The following is a 16161-nucleotide window of genomic DNA, read 5'->3' on the forward strand; positions in this document are numbered from 1 at the left end:
ACAGATCCCCTGAACGCTGCCCTGCGCCATAAAGAGCGTCCCAAAAGCAGGTGCCCGCTCAGCGCCTTTGCTGGGGGAAGGACACGAAGCCCGCGGCGTGCCTTGCCGCGGGAAGCAGCCCTCTGCCTGACCGGGGTTTTGGGGCCGGGGGCACGGCTGATGCCGGGAAGCGCGGTCTGCAGCCGTCCCCCGCGGCGGCGGAGGGAGCTGCTGGGATCGGGGAAGCAGCACAACCTTGCAGCGGTGCCCAGGCTCCTGGGGCTGGCTTCTGCAGCAGCAAACATCAGGTTGGGCCTGGCTTTCCCCCGCTGGCATTGCTTAACGCAGAGCACACCCTCTCCTGTTTTCATGGCCGTCTGGAAGGTTTTACTGTTCAACTCCCCTTAGAAATGCTTGGGAGAGCAGAAGGGGCTCAGGATCCGCATAGTCCTTATCCCCTCTCTGCAGGGCCAGCGCCAGCCGTGTACAAGGAAAGCATTAGATTTCCTAATGCACAATTATCTGATAATTTACCTGTGGGAGAAATTTCTTTCGAACCTTTGGCAGGTATCGGTTGGCTCATTTCCTAGAGATTGAGGTTTTATATCCTTATACGTTTTATTCTTATGTAAGTGTAGGAACTGCAGGTTTCTGTTTGTGCATGTGCATCTGACCGCTCGTGATGCCATCCGGTCTCCGCCTGAAGCTAAATAACCCTGATCTTCTCAGTCTCTCCCGCTACGGAAATGGTCTGATAACAAATGTTTCTCTTCTCTCGCTGCCTTTCTTCCCGCCGCGTTTTCCAGGGGCTGCAGGACAGAGTGGCGAGGGTGGGACGTTCCTCCTGCTAATGGCAGGTGTCATAATCACTCCTCAGTTCGTTTCAGCTTGGTGGAGAGCTCTGTGAAACCTCGGTGAGATGCAAGTGGTCCTCACCTGGGTCTTTCCCCCTTTCTTCCTCCCCTGTTGGACACGTGTATTAAGGGGATGTGGAGTCTGGTTGCAGATTGGTGCTGCATGCGCAGCAGTAGAGCCTCTTGCTTTTTGTAACTTCATTTCTTGCATTTTCTTTTTTTTTTTTTTTTTTTTTTTTCAGAGTCGGAAACACGCCAGCAAAGTTCGCCTCTATTATATGCTTCATCCCATAGACGGAGGTTGTCCAGCTAAAAAGCTCCGGTCAGAAAACGTGGGTATCATTTAAGTCCCTGTTTACTCAGCTGCTTTGTGAACCATTGACTCTGTGCTACAACATTTATTCTGTTACAGCCACAGATGATCAGGTACCCAGAGGTAACGTTTAGATTAGCTGAAATGCGAGGTAATTGGAAATAATTTTCAATAAGCTATACGAGAAATATGATGTGCATCAGCAGCAGTAATTGCATTTTTAGTTATTCGAATGTTCTTTTATGGGGAAAAAATGCATGCTGGTAGCAAACGTCCAGCACTTACTCAGTTTAAGCGCAAGGGCTGGCTGTTTGCTGGTGAGCTCCTGCGCGCAGGCGAGGCAGGGCGACGGCTGCAGGAGGGATAAGCGCGAAGGCAGCTCCGGCAGAGGCTCTGGGCTGCTCTGCTCGAGGCCGCGCCCGCGTCGCTTCGCACGCATTCACCCAGCTTTCAGCACGCGACTCCCATCCCACGGGCGAGGGTCACCGGGCAGAGGGCAGGAGGTGCGCGGGGCCAGCGTTCGGGGAGCAGCGCGGTGCGGTGGTGCGGCGTACGGAGCTGTCGGGTACAGCCGGCGCGGCGGTGCTGAGTGTAGGCTGGCGGGTACAGCCGGCGCGGCGGTGCCGTGTGTGGGCTGTCGGGTACAGCCGGCGCGGCGGTGCCGAGTGTGGGCCGTCAGGTACAGCCGGCGCGGTGGTGCCGTGTGTGGGGCCGTCGGGTACAGCCGGTGCGGCGGTGCCGAGTGTGGGGCCGTCGGGTACAGCCGGCGCGGCGGTGCCGAGTGTGGGGCCGTCGGGTACAGCCGGCGCGGCGGTGCCGAGTGTGGGGCCGTCGGGTACAGCCGGCGCGGTGGTGCCGAGTGTGGGGCCGTCGGGTACAGCCGGCGCGGTGGTGCCGAGTGTGGGGCCGTCGGGTACAGCCGGCGCGGTGGTGCCGAGTGTGGGGCCGTCGGGTACAGCCGGCGCGGTGGTGCCGTGCCCTCCTGCCTGCAGGAGGTCAGGGGACGCCTGCGGTGTCATTGCTGCGTCGTGGCTGAGCCCCCCGAGAGCCCCCAGGGTGAGCCGAGAGGCTACTGGGGAGCAGGGTCACCTCCGTGGTCTCTTCCAACCCCATTTTTTCTGAGAGTCGATGAAAACAGAGTGCTGGGTCTGAAAGGCTCCTCGCAAAGGGTTGTGGTCAGTCTGCAGTTTTAAAAGACTGCAGTCGGGTTCCTCGGTTGCATTCAAATAAACAAAGAAGCCTGGGGAAATTGGACCAGCTTGCAGCCATTCGTCAGGCAGTAAAAGGAGACTAAATTTATAAGGGACGGCTTCACAGTGAATTATTCATTCAGCTCTTTCCCATGTTCGGGGGCCAGTGTGAGCGCTGTTGATGGGCTTCCCGGCAGATCGCATCCAAACCATTTCAGATCTATGGGAGTGTGACTGTGGCTTAACGCTATCAATATTTAGTGATATATCTTCTAATTAAAGGGAGAAGCACGCAAGTTTTGCCAAAGGAATCTGAAAGCTCCTTCACAGAGTAATTAAAATTTTAGTGAAACTTTTATGTTGCACGCAGAACAACTGCAGATGCAATCTACCCCTTAACAAGAGAATCTCACGGTGTTTTTATTGCGTTATTAAATACAGAATGTGAAAGGCACGGTGGACATGCACATATGGGCGTGGGGCACGGCCCTCTGGCGAGCTTCATTGCACCTAACAAGAAACCGCGTAACCGCATGTACACCTTAGCACAGGGATACGGCGGACAGAGAACCACAGACCTCAAATACGTTTCAAACACTATTTCTTTTGTGAAAGGCAATGGTGAGAAGTAATGGGATTCTGTGTTTGCTGATGCTCGAGTGTGCCAAGGGCAGCCCTTAGTGCGGGACGAATTAACAAGTCCTTACGCACAAGGTGAAGGGTAGGCTATCCTAGGCCTAAATTCTGAACTTATGTTATGAAAATATAGCAGGGAAAATCTGCCAACGTTCCCAGCTCCAAGCAGGGCTGTTGCTGATCAGATATTAGCCAAGCCTTTCCGTCTAAAGAGAACCCAAATATTTAGGCCATCGCTAACGCTGTGGTAACCATTGCCCCGTGCAGAGCGCAGCCGCGCTCCGGGTACCCGGCAGTGCTGGCCTGTCCGAGGCACACCAGTTTTAACGAGTATTAGAAACAGTCCGTGAGGACCAGTTACATTTCTGCATAGAAGCATCTGCAACTGAAAAGGAAATACTAGCCTTTTTTTCATCAAACCCACACGGTTACATGACTGCGTGCCATTGGATTTGTACCCTTTTGACCACACAGCCAAACCCCTCGGCTCTGCTCCTGGTGGCAAGAGGAAGGAGAAGCTGCCGCAGCTGTAGCTACTCGATGCAACAGGCTGAGAGACGGGATTCGCTACCTGACCTGTCAGTGAGGCGAAGGGTGGTGTTTGCTGCTCCCCGAGGACTACAAACCCACCCTGCGCTCCCCAAACACCCCTTAGCCTTTCGCAGCCAGAAGTACGAGGCTTGTACGATCAGTCGTGCGCTGGATAATGACTCAGTTGTGCTGTTCCTTATCGTTTTCGTTTTTTTGTGGGGGAGGGGAATAACCCCGTGTCTTTGGTGTGCCGAGGGATTGTTGACCTTTCATTTTAAATTTCCTGTTAACAATTCAGCTGGAAGCAACCTGAGAAGGTTGTAGCCTGTGTCAGGGCCCCTCTGAAATTAGGAGTCATATCCGCAAGTCCCAGGACTGGTGAATCAGTTTTAATTAGCCTTTTCCCACTACCTTTAAAAAACAGGACCCCTACTGATGATCAGGACAGGCACGATGAGAACTTCCGATGAGCTCTGAAACACATTTTTCGGGCGGTGGGAGAAAAGCCTTCAAATTCTTTCTAGCCCTACTTGTACTACAAGATAGTAATTTGTTTTAACCAGCATGACCTTCCTTAAAAAAGAAAGGGGTCATAATAGCAACAATAAATTGTTTGAGGGCAGATAGCAGGATACTGGATTTTGTTGCTGAGGGTTACGCGTGTGCTGCCAGGCGGCGCTGGAGGTGGACAGGCCAAGAGCTGAGGCACAAATGGGGCCCGGAGCCTTGGCGTCAGTTCCCAATCCACGAGGAAATCACAGTTTTTGTAGCTTCTGGTGCAGAAGTTACTGCATGCTGTAGCTTACATCTTCAGCGATTACACTGAAACCAGGATGAATGTCTGGTTTTAGAGCCAACGTCCTTATTGTGTGTTTCGTACCCGATCAGAGGTTTTCAACCAAAAGGTCAGGTATTGGTTTCAATGAGAGACGTCAGTGATGGAAGACTTAATTTATTCTCCGACAGAAGGCTGGGGCTGGCTGAGAGCTGGTGTCGCTGTGACGGGCTCTCTGCGCCGGGCAGGGCCCTGGGGACGCCCCGTCTGGGGACGCCCCGTCCCGGACGCGGGGCAGAGCCCGCTGGCAGCTCCGCCGCGTGCCCCGCCGTGCGCTCGGTGCTCCAGTCCTCCCCTCTCCTCCAGGCTTCGTCCTGCACGGTTTTAAGTACCCATTGAGCCATAGCTGAGGGTGGAAGCCAGGGTCTGCGGCTGAGGAGCCACCCCAGCCTCGCCCAGCTGTCCGTGGCTCTGTCCCTGCCAGGGTGGGGACCATGGGACACGTGCTTGCCTTGTCAAAGGCACCCCTGAACTTAGGGCTGGCTTTTCTTCGGAGGCTATATAGGTCCTAAGATCGTCCGAGAACCAACGAGCGTTTCAGATTAAGATAGCTGCAACGCGGTACCTGCTCTTTGCTTGTACCACAATAAAAACAGGCTGAAAATTAGAAGTTGCCTAAATTTCACCCAGAGCATTACGGAAGATAGCTCTTTAGCAGCAACACCTTCTTCATGTGCAGAAAATTAACTGAAATTTAAAAGATACTTTGCAGTGCCTTGAATGCTATGTTTTATATTGCTGTATTTCAAGGGTTTGTATAATCTTTTCTTCTTAGTAAAACCTAGGAAATGAACATAGCAGATTTGTATCTGTGGAATAAAAATCCTTACTTTTCCTGAGGATTGCTTAAGGAACATTGAGCAAAGGACTGCAACTGCCTGGCCCTGTGTGAGGATTATGCCTTTTAGCAGCTTGTTAACAGGCATCTGAATAACTGAACTTAATTCTGTTGGACGTACGAGACTCGCTTTGAAGTCTATAATATTACAAAAAGAAGCCCTATAAATTAGGCTGGCTTGGCAGAGCTACGGAGCGGGGGGTGGATGAACGATGTCAGCACTGGGAACTGGATGCTTTATCTCTGAGGCCATGGCGTGCTTCATCGTGCTTCAGTTTATGCGAGGCCATTCGCCCCTGTCAGTGCTGCGTCTCCGCAAAGGTTAGCGAGAGGGGATTGTCTGGAGAAGATTGCAAAAACAGATGGTACAAATATTCCTTGCACATTGGCTGGCTTTCCACAGCATAGGGTTAGGGAGTTGCTAGTGTGGGTTTTATGGAAACTAAATTGAGATGTTAGTGCCTATTTACTGCTGCTGCTCTAGACCGAGCTGGGTGCGGGAGCAACAGAAGTGGTGAGGAGAGATGGACGAGGGTGCACATGTGGGTGCAGAGCGTCCCTGGAGAGGGACGAGGGTGCACGTGGGTGCAGAGCATCCCTGGAGAGGGACGAGGGTGCACATGCGGGTGCAGAGCATCCCTGGAGAGGGACGAGGGTGCACATGCGGGTGCAGAGCATCCCTGGAGAGGGACGAGGGCGCACGTGGGTGCAGAGCGTCCCTGGAGAGGGACGAGGGTGCACGTGGGTGCAGAGTGTCCCTGGAGAGGGACGAGGGTGCACGTGGGTGCAGAGCGTCCCTGGAGAGGGACGAGGGTGCACGTGGGTGCAGAGCATCCCTGGAGAGGGACGAGGGTGCACGTGGGTGCAGAGCGTCCCTGGAGAGGGGCGAGGGTGCACATGTGGGTGCAGAGCATCCCTGGAGAGGGACGAGGGTGCACATGTGGGTGCAGAGCATCCCTGGAGAGGGACGAGGGTGCACATGCGGGTGCAGAGCATCCCTGGAGAGGGACGAGGGTGCACATGTGGGTGCAGAGCGTCCCTGGAGAGGGACGAGGGTGCACATGTGGGTGCAGAGCGTCCCTGGAGAGGGACGAGGGTGCACATGTGGGTGCAGAGCGTCCCTGGAGAGGGACGAGGGTGCACATGTGGGTGCAGAGCGTCCCTGGAGAGGGGCGAGGGTGCACGTGGGTGCAGAGCGTCCCCGGAGAGGGACGAGGGTGCACGTGGGTGCAGAGCGTCCCCAGAGAGGGACGAGGGTGCACATGTGGGTGCAGAGCGTCCCTGGAGAGGGACGAGGGTGCACATGTGGGTGCAGAGCGTCCCTGAAGAGGGGCGAGGGTGCACATGTGGGTGCAGAGCGTCCCTGGAGAGGGACGAGGGTGCATGTGGGTGCAGAGCGTCCCTGGAGAGGGACGAGGGTGCATATGCGGGTGCAGAGCATCCCTGGAGAGGGACGAGGGTGCACGTGGGTGCAGAGCGTCCCTGGAGAGGGATGAGGGTGCACATGTGGGTGCAGAGCATCCCTGGAGAGGGACGAGGGTGCACGTGGGTGCAGAGCATCCCTGGAGAGGGACGAGGGTGCATGTGGGTGCAGAGCATTCCTGGAGAGGGGCGAGGGTGCACATGCGGGTGCAGAGCGTCCCTGGGGAGGGATGAGGGCGCACGTGGGTGCAGAGCATCCCTGGAGAGCGAGCATCGGGCCCGAGCAGGCTGCAGGCTGGCCGAGGTTGAGCCCTGGCTCGGTCTGGGCTCACCCGACCGTCTGGCCCGGGCACCCTGATAGACAGCGATGTTATTTTACCAGCTGGCTGCACGATCCTGTCAACGTGGTGTCATTCAACGGGTGACAAAAGACACCCGGATCAGGTTCCCCCAGCCCATCTGGTTGCAGGTAAAACAGCCGCTGACAAATGAGAAGGCATAATTACCCTTCAGGGCTGGATCCAGTCTCGAGCACCTGGGCAGCTTGGTGCAAGGAGTTTGGGTGGAGGGAAGGGAGGCAATTTGCTGGTGAATGCTACAGACTTGGGTAAATGCTTAATAACACTCCTGCCCAAACATCTCCTGCATGCTGCTGACAAAGAGCAGCATTTAGCGTATGAAGAACGACTGGCTGTTAGAGGGCAAAGGTCTGTTGTGTTTTGTGCAGAGGCCGGGACTCTCAGATGACCAGGGAATTGGGGACACCCCTCTCTTGCAGGCGAGTGCCAGCCTGGGCCAAATCCCCAGCCAGGCTTCGAGGCTCGCCCAGAGACTTGGGCGAACTTGGATAAGCTGTGCAGCCAACTGTGGATTGGTGTAAATGGGACCTTGGGCTGTAAATGCGGTGTCTGAGGGGGGTTAAATGTAAAAAAAATATTTTTCTTTAACTGCAGTCTATCTGTGAAAGTAGGTTGCAAAGGAAAAAATGTCACTGCGGAGCAGACTAGGCAGAGGAAGGGACCCTGGTGCGTAAACACTGAAGTGTATCAGGTTTTCAAACGAGCTCCGTTGGAGGCTCTTTATATGTTACCACCGCTGATGATCAATAGAGTCTGGGAATTTTTTACTCCACTCTTAACTTTCAAGTGATTTCCCTTTGAAGACATAAAATATCTTGAGAGAAACGTATTTAAAAGAAGTGCAAATTACACTCAGAACAGTGCTTCTCACCTTTTGAGATTTCTCCCTAAGGTTTAAATTGATTTATAGTTAACAACAACAGAAAAAAGTGACGAAAATCTGTCCTTTTTCTAACTGTGCTTATTTTGGGGGAGAAAATGACCTTAAATAGTGGGTTGGGTGTCAGCTGTGTGGTCGCTTTGCCCTCCCAAGGACTGCAGAGCCCCTCTCCTGCCCCACAGCTGCCGGGAGGCTCGGGAGCATCTCCGGGGCTTGCCATGCAGCCGCAGCGCTGCTGGCTCAGCCCCCGCGCCGGCCCCTGGTGCTGGTGTGCCCGGGGCTCCGGGGCTCCGCCGCCGAGGGCACCGCGCCGCTGCCGGAGCCCGCCGCTGGTGCCGCGGCTGCGTTAGCCGGGGCTCGGGCCGGGCTCCCGTGGGAGGACAGGCGCGGGTGCTCGCGCTGGAGCCGTTTCACCCATTTACGCGGAGGAACTGGAGAGCCGGGCCCTTTGTTCTGCGTATGAACCCAAGTGTGACATTTGGAAAAGGGGAACTGGCCTTTGGACAGCCTCTGGCTTTCCCTTGGCCTCCGCTGTCCCTTCAGCAGCGTCCCCATTTCCAGCTGTGGAATGTGTTTTGGGTGCGCGGGGGCAGCCAGCACGAGCCCAGCCCTGTGCCCCCGCGAAGCCTGAAGCTTTGCGCGGGGATGAATTGCAGAAGGCATTTACAGCTTCTTGTGAAGTTGTTGTGAAATGAAGGTTGCAGCTTCTAAAGCAGACTATCTTGTTTTGACGGCATACCAGCAATTGGAACACTTGCTTTAAAAAAGAAAGAATAACAACAAAAAAAAACCCAAAAGGAAGAAGTGCACGCTGGCTCCAGATGGCTTGTCACTGGAGGGGGTTTCAGCCTGGCACAGGGCCCAGCTCTGACCATCTTGCCCAGGGAACGGACCAGGATGCTAACTACCTGCACGCAGCAGGTCATTTCCTGGCTTTGGAAAGGTCTTGTTCTACACAGAGGAGTATTTTCCAGAGAGATCATTTATACATTGTGCTCAGTGGCCGACACAGCATACCGGAATCTTTGGAAAAGCGAGGCCACATATATATAGCCCTAAATGCGATTCCAATTTCCTTTGCAGAACGGATTGAATAATTAATTGTGACTAATGGTGCAAGCGTGCTTTTCCCCCGGCTCGTTCGACGTTTGTACACTTACCCTTGTATCTGTGGAAGCCGCTTGTTCGTAAACACTTGCTGGCAGCAGCGGTCGTGCTTTGCCGACAGACGTTCAGCCCAGGGGCTGTTTGTGAGCTCTTCTCCCAAACCGTTCCCGGCTGCCCAGCTCCTCCCTGCGGGCAGGGGTGCCCCCGTGCCTCTGCTCAGCCGCCGCCTCCCCCAGGGCAGGGGGCTGAACCCCCCGTCGGAGCGGGCAGGGATCCCGGCAGACGCGTCCGTGCCTGGGAAGTGGTGGTGCCTCTGCACCGAGTGCAGGGAGGCAGCGGGGCAGTGCTGGGGTGCTCGGTGCCCCCCGGGGTAAGGGGTGCCTGGGCGGGACGCGGGGCAGTGCCGGGAGCTGCTGCGGGACCTGGGACGTGCGGTGAGGAGGGGCAACAAGGCGGCTCCTGCGGGAGCGGGCAGCCTTCAGCGGCAGCCACTCCTCCTCGTGGGCTTTGCTTAGAGTAGAAGGTCTAAGCTCAGTTACACAGCTGGGCAGAGGTGCGCTGGCTTTAATTCCTACAAGAATAACGATAGTGAAGGTTGGCGACAATATTCTCATGAAATCGGGATTTCCTTGTAAAAATTAAGATGCAGTGATGAGTAACTGCAAATGATGGCCCCTACTTGTACCACTGCAGCCGTGAGAGCCTCTTGCTGGTACTGAAATACTGCATGGTGATGTTCATAACTTCTTAAAATTTGCAGTCGCCTGTTAGCTGACGCCTAGGATCTCGTGAGGGAGTGTCACCTTTGCACCAGGGTGTTTCGTTGCGCAGGTCCTCAGAGAGGGCTCCAGGCCACAGCTCCGAGTTTTTAGGCAGCGTTGGTTTCTGGGATGTGTTTTTCACCATTATCTGCAAAGCGTCCTGGACGTTTTATGATGGCCTTTTTCCATCTGGCAGCGTTCGAGAGCTCAAAATCCACCTCTAGGGAAGGAGCAGACCATAGATGTGTTATTTAGGTGTTCTGCTCTTTTTTCCTTTTACGCAAACCCTGCAGCAAGAATTCCTGTCTTCAGCGCTTGCCATGAGGTGGCTCTTGCCTTCAGGCCTCTCTTGTCCGCAGCTGGTAGTAGGTTACTGCTGGAGGTACGAGGCCGGTCGCTCCGCAGACGGGCAGCCCAGGACGGCCAGGCGCCTGCTGGAGCAGACACCCAGGCTGCAGAGGGGTGCAGCCGGGGCTCCCCACCCCTCCGGCCCATCTCCCACCTCTGTCTTGGCCTCAGCACGAGGTGGGGGATCAGGGGGGTCTCCTCCAAGGGCTCGAGAACAGCAGAACAAAGGTAGAGGGGCAGGAGGTGTCCAGGGCTGGTGTGCGATCCTTCTTGGGGACCTGCACGAGTCCCCCTGGTTTGTTTGCTTTTCCCACCTGCAGAGAGGGATCCCCCCATCCCATCCCATCCCATCCCATCCCATCCCATCCCATCCCATCCCATCCCATCCCATCCCATCCCCCCCTGGCAGCTTTGGGGTCTCTTGTGGAAGCGTGGCAGGAGGAAGCACCGGTGGCTGGTGGCAGCGAAAGCACCAGATTCGTACGACTCCCTCAGCCAGGGAACAGGAACAGAGGCTGAAGGAAGGCAGGCTGGCGGGTGTGAAGGATGAGCCTCTCTGCCACGGGGAACACAAAGCAACACGACGAGCTCCCAGTGTGCGAATGGAAGTGGAGGCACTGGGGGCTCGGGAGCACCTGGGGGTCGGTGGCATCCCCAGGCTGAGCAGGGCTGGGACCAGGCAGGAGCGAGTCTGGGGGAGAGAAGGAAGGGATACCCCTTGGAAACCATGGCCTTGGCATAACAACCTGGATTCCTCTCTCTCTTTCTCCGTGACTGTGCTTGGTGGGCTTATACGCCTCTTTTTTTGTCTGTGTTTTTGTCTCCACCCAGGGCAGTGACGGTGACTCAGTGGATAAGAACAAATGCTGCACACTATGTAACATGTCCTTTACTTCAGCAGTGGTGGCCGAATCGCATTACCAAGGGAAAATCCATGCCAAAAGGTTAAAACTGTTGCTAGGTGAACAACCAGCATTAAAGGCCACAGGTAGGTCCGGAGGCAGCGAGCCGGAGCAGGAGGGTCCGGCACGGGGCGGAGCGGGCTCGCTGTGCTCAGGAGGCGCAGCCACGGTGCCGGCTCGGTGCCTGCGCGGCAGAAAATGGATAGCTGAGCGATGAAGGCCGGCAGAAGCAGCTATTCATTTGTGTTGCTGTCGTAACAGCCCTTAAAAATTGCTGATGCTCATTATAGTCTGCTTTGTTCACATACATCAGTGGTTTATCAGCCAGGGCTGGCCTTGGTACAAGAGCCCTATCTCTGGCTCCACGCTTCTGAAATGTTGTGTTCGGTGGAAAACAATCTCTCCTCTGGGCACGCACAGCCAAGCCTCGCTTTAATTATCAGAAGTTATTCGACAGCTCAGCTAATACATTTAATAAACCTTTCATGTAGCTGTATGGAGCAGAAATACCATTTGCTTTTTACCTTAGAGCGAAATCTAGTCTTTAAAAACTGTTGGATCGATTGCCTTTTGATTTTTGCCCAGATGTGTATTCCTGCTTTCCTCCATGGCGATTCTGATAACGCGAGCCTATTAACTTTCACATTTAAAAAGTCAAATGTTGGAACTGGATAATTTAACCACCTTATTGTTTGCTTAACCATAAAGTCCCTGCAAACCACTAATATACTGTGAAACAAAACTTAGGCTGTGCTCGTCGGGCCAGAGGACGGTCCAACAAGCTCTTCTTCATGCGAACAGGCGGAGTGGGCTGCGGCCCTGCAGACAGACGTCTGTCAGTGCTGCCACCCGTGGCGCCTCTGTCACAGCAGAGCATCAGTTTAGCGTTTTACCCCCTGCCTGACACGGGTGCATAAGTCCTAGATGTGATTATCCGGGGGGAGGGGGCTGGCTCTCTGCGTGTGTTTTTGTTGCTTTTTTAACTTTACAGAGCGTAGGTGCTGATGCGTAGGATATTGCTTGTCCTTTACCAGGGTTGGCCTGGGAAACGTTACCGCCTTTGCCTGAGGGCACGTGGGGAATCACTTTAGGTGGTGTTTCAGCTAAGGAGCGTGCTCTCCGCAGGCTGATTAAGCGAAGGTACAGCCGAGTTCGTGAGTTGCTGAGCTGCATCTGGAAACTGCCCGGTGCTTTGGGTACCGGGTGTGAACCCCGTGGGAGCAGCCGCAGGTGGCCGGGGGTGCCGGCAGCTCCTGACCATCCCCGCAGCGAGCCCGCAGCACAAATCTAACAGGAATTAACGTGATAATTTGCAGCTGACTCACTTCAAGGCTCCTCAGGCTCTTCTCTGCAGCTGGCAAATAATTACAAGGGCACGGAGAGGAGTAGTGCTCTCACGGTCTTTAATTGTCCGGCGCTTGCACTCGTGCTCAGAACCCCATCCCTTGTGTCAGCCTTCCAGCGACTCATCCTCCAGCACCAAAGGACCTGCCGCAAACCCTAGTATTTCTGGTCACATCCAGGTGAGTTTCTGAGGGTCACGGGGGTGCTGGATTTCAGGGAATAGTGCATGGACTGATTCTCATGTAAGTCGACAACTCGGATTCACCCGCCAGCGGGGCAAGAGTCGCTGTTTCCACCCCGCGGGTCCGCTGCCGTTCGGCAGCTCGGGGGCTGCCCGCGGAGCTGGAGCCACGCGGAGGCAGACGGACAAACTGCGGGCGGTGGTTCTCAGCCGAGGGCAGGAGGGAACTGATCTCGGCGCAGCGGCTGCCGCCGATCGCGGACTCTGGCGACCCAGCGTTTCTGTTGATGAAATCGGAGATGTGCGTGGGCTGGCAATAGGTAGATGAGAACCACTTGTACCCTCTCCTTTGCTGGAGACCCCTCTGAAGCGGTGCCGAGGCGGCCTCACTGTGGGGTCTGTGCTAGCCCCAGCAGCCGTGCCATGCTGCTCGTGGATACGGAGGCTGTAGGGCCTGGTCAAGGAAGGGCTTTCCAAGATCTGCAACTTTGCACTGTGTTTTTGTCTAATTTTCAGTCATCTGGATCGGCCTCACAGAGGCTCTAGGTGAGCTGCACCGTGTCCTCCGAGAGTTATGGGCTCTTCAGCTGTGCTAATCACTAGGAAAGAGTAACTCAAGGACTCATCACCTCTTCCAAACACTTGTTCTGATGAAGCTGAGCTGCGGGAATACATTAATAAGCACCTCTTTGCTCTCCAGTAGTTCTCAGAAACGTGCCCTTTGGGGACAGCTTTTTTCTGGGCTTCCTACAGAGCTGCCCAGCATTTTCCCACTGGATTTTTCTCCCAGTCCTTCGTGGCTGGTGCTGGAGACTAAAAACTCCCTCGGGCAGAGCTTCAGAGGCTCGTGAGTGCCGCGAGCCGCCCGCACAGAGCCCGCAGCGTGCTGTGTGCTCGGGGGAGGAGCGCCCCGTCCCGGGGGCTCCACGTGAGTCTGTGACCGCGGCGTGGCCCGGCTGCAGTGCGGCCGGTGCCTGTGCAGGATTTGAGTGGTGGCTCTGCTGTTTTTGGTGGGAATTCGTCACTGAGATTAAGCCGTTTTCCTTCCCCGGCGCCGTGGAAGGGCGCTCCGGAGGCTCTTGGACGTTGTCCTTAAAGCCCTGATTGCCAGAAGGCCTGTGAACGTTGCAGCATCCGCTTCGAGACCCCCGTGACGGAGGCGGGTAGTGCTGGTGGTGGAGCTCTCCTGCTGTGGTTCCCGTACCTACCCGGCTGGTGGTGTGCTCAGTCCGAGCCCCCCTGACAGCGCCGCAGCCGCGGGACGGGCTGTGCCTGTGGTGGGGCGCGTCACGGTTTGTTTTCCTTTTGATTTTCTTAGAGAAGATAAATATCAGCTAATACAGGATTAACCTGCTCAGAAGTAAGCTGCTACCCTGCAGCAGTTAAGAGGCATCGATAATCACCGATGGGCGCTGCTGAGGGATCTGACCCCTTCTGATCCGGGGACGCGGGGGTTGAGCCTGAGGCCGAGGAGCGGGTGCTGGCGGTTCGGGGGCACGAGCCTACGCTTGCAGTGTGGTTGGTTAGCGGCTTTAAAAGAGTCCAGGCTGCTGCTCTGATCATAACACGGTAATCCTTCAGGTGGTTAAATGGGTTGAATGTTTTGTTTGGTGTTTCCCTAAGCTCCTAAGAGTAAAGTATTTTTTACCTTCCACGTGTGATCAAAAAAAAGTGAGAAAAACTCTACACAAATATTTGAACTCTCACAATCTTTTAATTAAAAAAGAAAGCTTAAAATGTTTTCAGAGTTCCCCAAGTGCTCTTATTATGCCTGAGATTAAACATATACAGTTAATCTGAAAAGGTAGTTTAGTGCCAATAGGCAAGTAAAAATAGGCAGTAACCTCCAGATTGCAATGTCTGATTTTCAGCCTTGCACGAAAATTTATTCTCCTGCCCTAAATTGTTGTGAAACTCTGTGTTGACCATTTGCTTAATTAGTGGGTCTGTGTGTAAAGGGAGGAAAGAATTGATGAAATTCTTTGCACAACTGTCTTGGCAGGGGTCATTTCGTTCACACAGACATACAGTTGCCTCTGCGGAGCATAGCATCTCTTTAAATTGCACAGTAACAGAATTTAGGGGACAAAATGAAGACTAATGAATGCAGTTGAACTGCAGGGGAAATTTAGGAAGAATTCTTGAGCTGTTTCAGGAGCAGTGTTTTCCAGTTTAAAAAAAAAGTACTTTGAAAAATATGTAATGCTCTCAGCGAAGGCAAAAATTTGAAATATGTCGGCAACTGGAACTCTGCTCCTGGAGGCATCGGCTCTGAAACACGCTGTGCTGCAAGGCTGCTTGCGGGGCCTGGAGCCACTGCCAGCGGCCAGACGTGCCCTGGGGGCCTCACCTCTGCAGAGCAGCTCCCCTCCAAATACAGTGCCCACCCGCTTCACCCTGGGCTCGCGCCTGCTTCCAGCCGGGAAGTGGCAGAGGGAAGGATTTCTGTGGATTCCTCCTGTGCTGCTGACATCCAGCGTGTGTCTGAGTGCTGAGCATTCTTCCCTGCCGGCAGTGTAGTGCCAGGGCACTGCTTTACCTACCGGAGAGCAGCTCAGGGGCTTCCCCGTGGGTTTCGTGCCGCAAGGTGAAACGTGTGTCTCTGCCGAAATGGTAAGGAACAGGCTTCCCTCTCATCACCACGGAGGCTACATCAGTCCTAAACCCGGAGCAACCCGTGCTCTGCGTAGTACATAAAGCAGCGCGAGACATAAAAGTGCATCCTTCCCTGTGCCCTGACAGCTCTGGTCCCTCCCCGTTCCCACCAGATACTCCAGATGCGCTTTCTGGTCGCCTTAAGGCGCGGCATCCGTCACCCGCCTTGGGAGGGCGCGGAGCTCTGTTGCGGATGCACGTGGACGCGCTGGCGCCTGCGCTCTGCCTCCGGACAGGCCGCTGCTTGGTATTTGGGGTTTTCTGTCTCACCAGTCCCACAGAAAGTTACTTCTCTTCTCCGTGCCCTTACGGAGTTACACCTTCCCTTTCAATTTGATCATCTTAATGAATTACACATCTCTCATTTCTCTGCCGGTGCTTCCGGGAGAGGGAGGACGTGCCTCAACAGTTGGGTTTTTCACAATAGGCAAGCGACGTTTCATCACAACAGTGAAATATTTGTGATCTTTTCTGTTGCTCCTGCTGTACAAGGTTGTAGCCCTCGGAGGCTTTATGTCACCCCTATTGCTGATGAATTTCTCTAGTCGTTGCCAACATCTGTCAGCTTGCATCCAGTCATCGCTATGAGTTATAAAACAAAGACTTGTGGGGGGAAGTAGCTGCTGCCTTCACCGATCAAAGCGCAGGTACCTGCAGGCGTCGTTTCAGGAAGGTGGCGATAAGCCCTCCGGCACCGGCAGAGCCGCGCAGCCGCCGAGAGCCGCGGCTTCGGGAGGTGCTGGGGCTGGCGTGCGGCTCCCGCCAGGGCAGGTGCCGGCACCGGCGCCCCTGCGTTGGGGGTGAGGAATAAGGGCGTGATTTTGCCAGCAGGAAAAGTTACCTTGGCTTTCTCACCTCCTTGTTCTCTAGCTCCTAGCGTGGGCTTGCGGTTCAGGCGTGCTGAAGGGGACAGAGTAAATGCCTTTCAGGTGTGGGTGCGAGGATCTGTCCCGCAGCAGCTGGGTCTGCCTTAGCCCCACATTTGTCATCTGAAGAGAACTGAATTACCCCAGTGCCCCGTTGTCG

The 16161-nt window shown here is 54.9% G+C and overlaps 1 protein-coding gene across 1 annotated transcript in view; it reads left to right on the forward strand.

Moving 5' to 3' along the window:
* The window catches only part of ZMAT4 (zinc finger matrin-type 4), a 70737-nt gene that overhangs the window by 33405 nt on the left and 21171 nt on the right, over nucleotides 1-16161 (forward strand). The window contains 2 exon segments of the mRNA XM_075074671.1: nucleotides 1076-1165; nucleotides 10885-11041. Coding sequence (XP_074930772.1) covers nucleotides 1076-1165; nucleotides 10885-11041 — 247 coding nt within the window.

The sequence above is a fragment of the Phalacrocorax aristotelis genome, chromosome 24 (genome assembly GCF_949628215.1).
Source record: "Phalacrocorax aristotelis chromosome 24, bGulAri2.1, whole genome shotgun sequence".
NCBI classification, from domain to species: domain Eukaryota; kingdom Metazoa; phylum Chordata; class Aves; order Suliformes; family Phalacrocoracidae; genus Phalacrocorax; species Phalacrocorax aristotelis.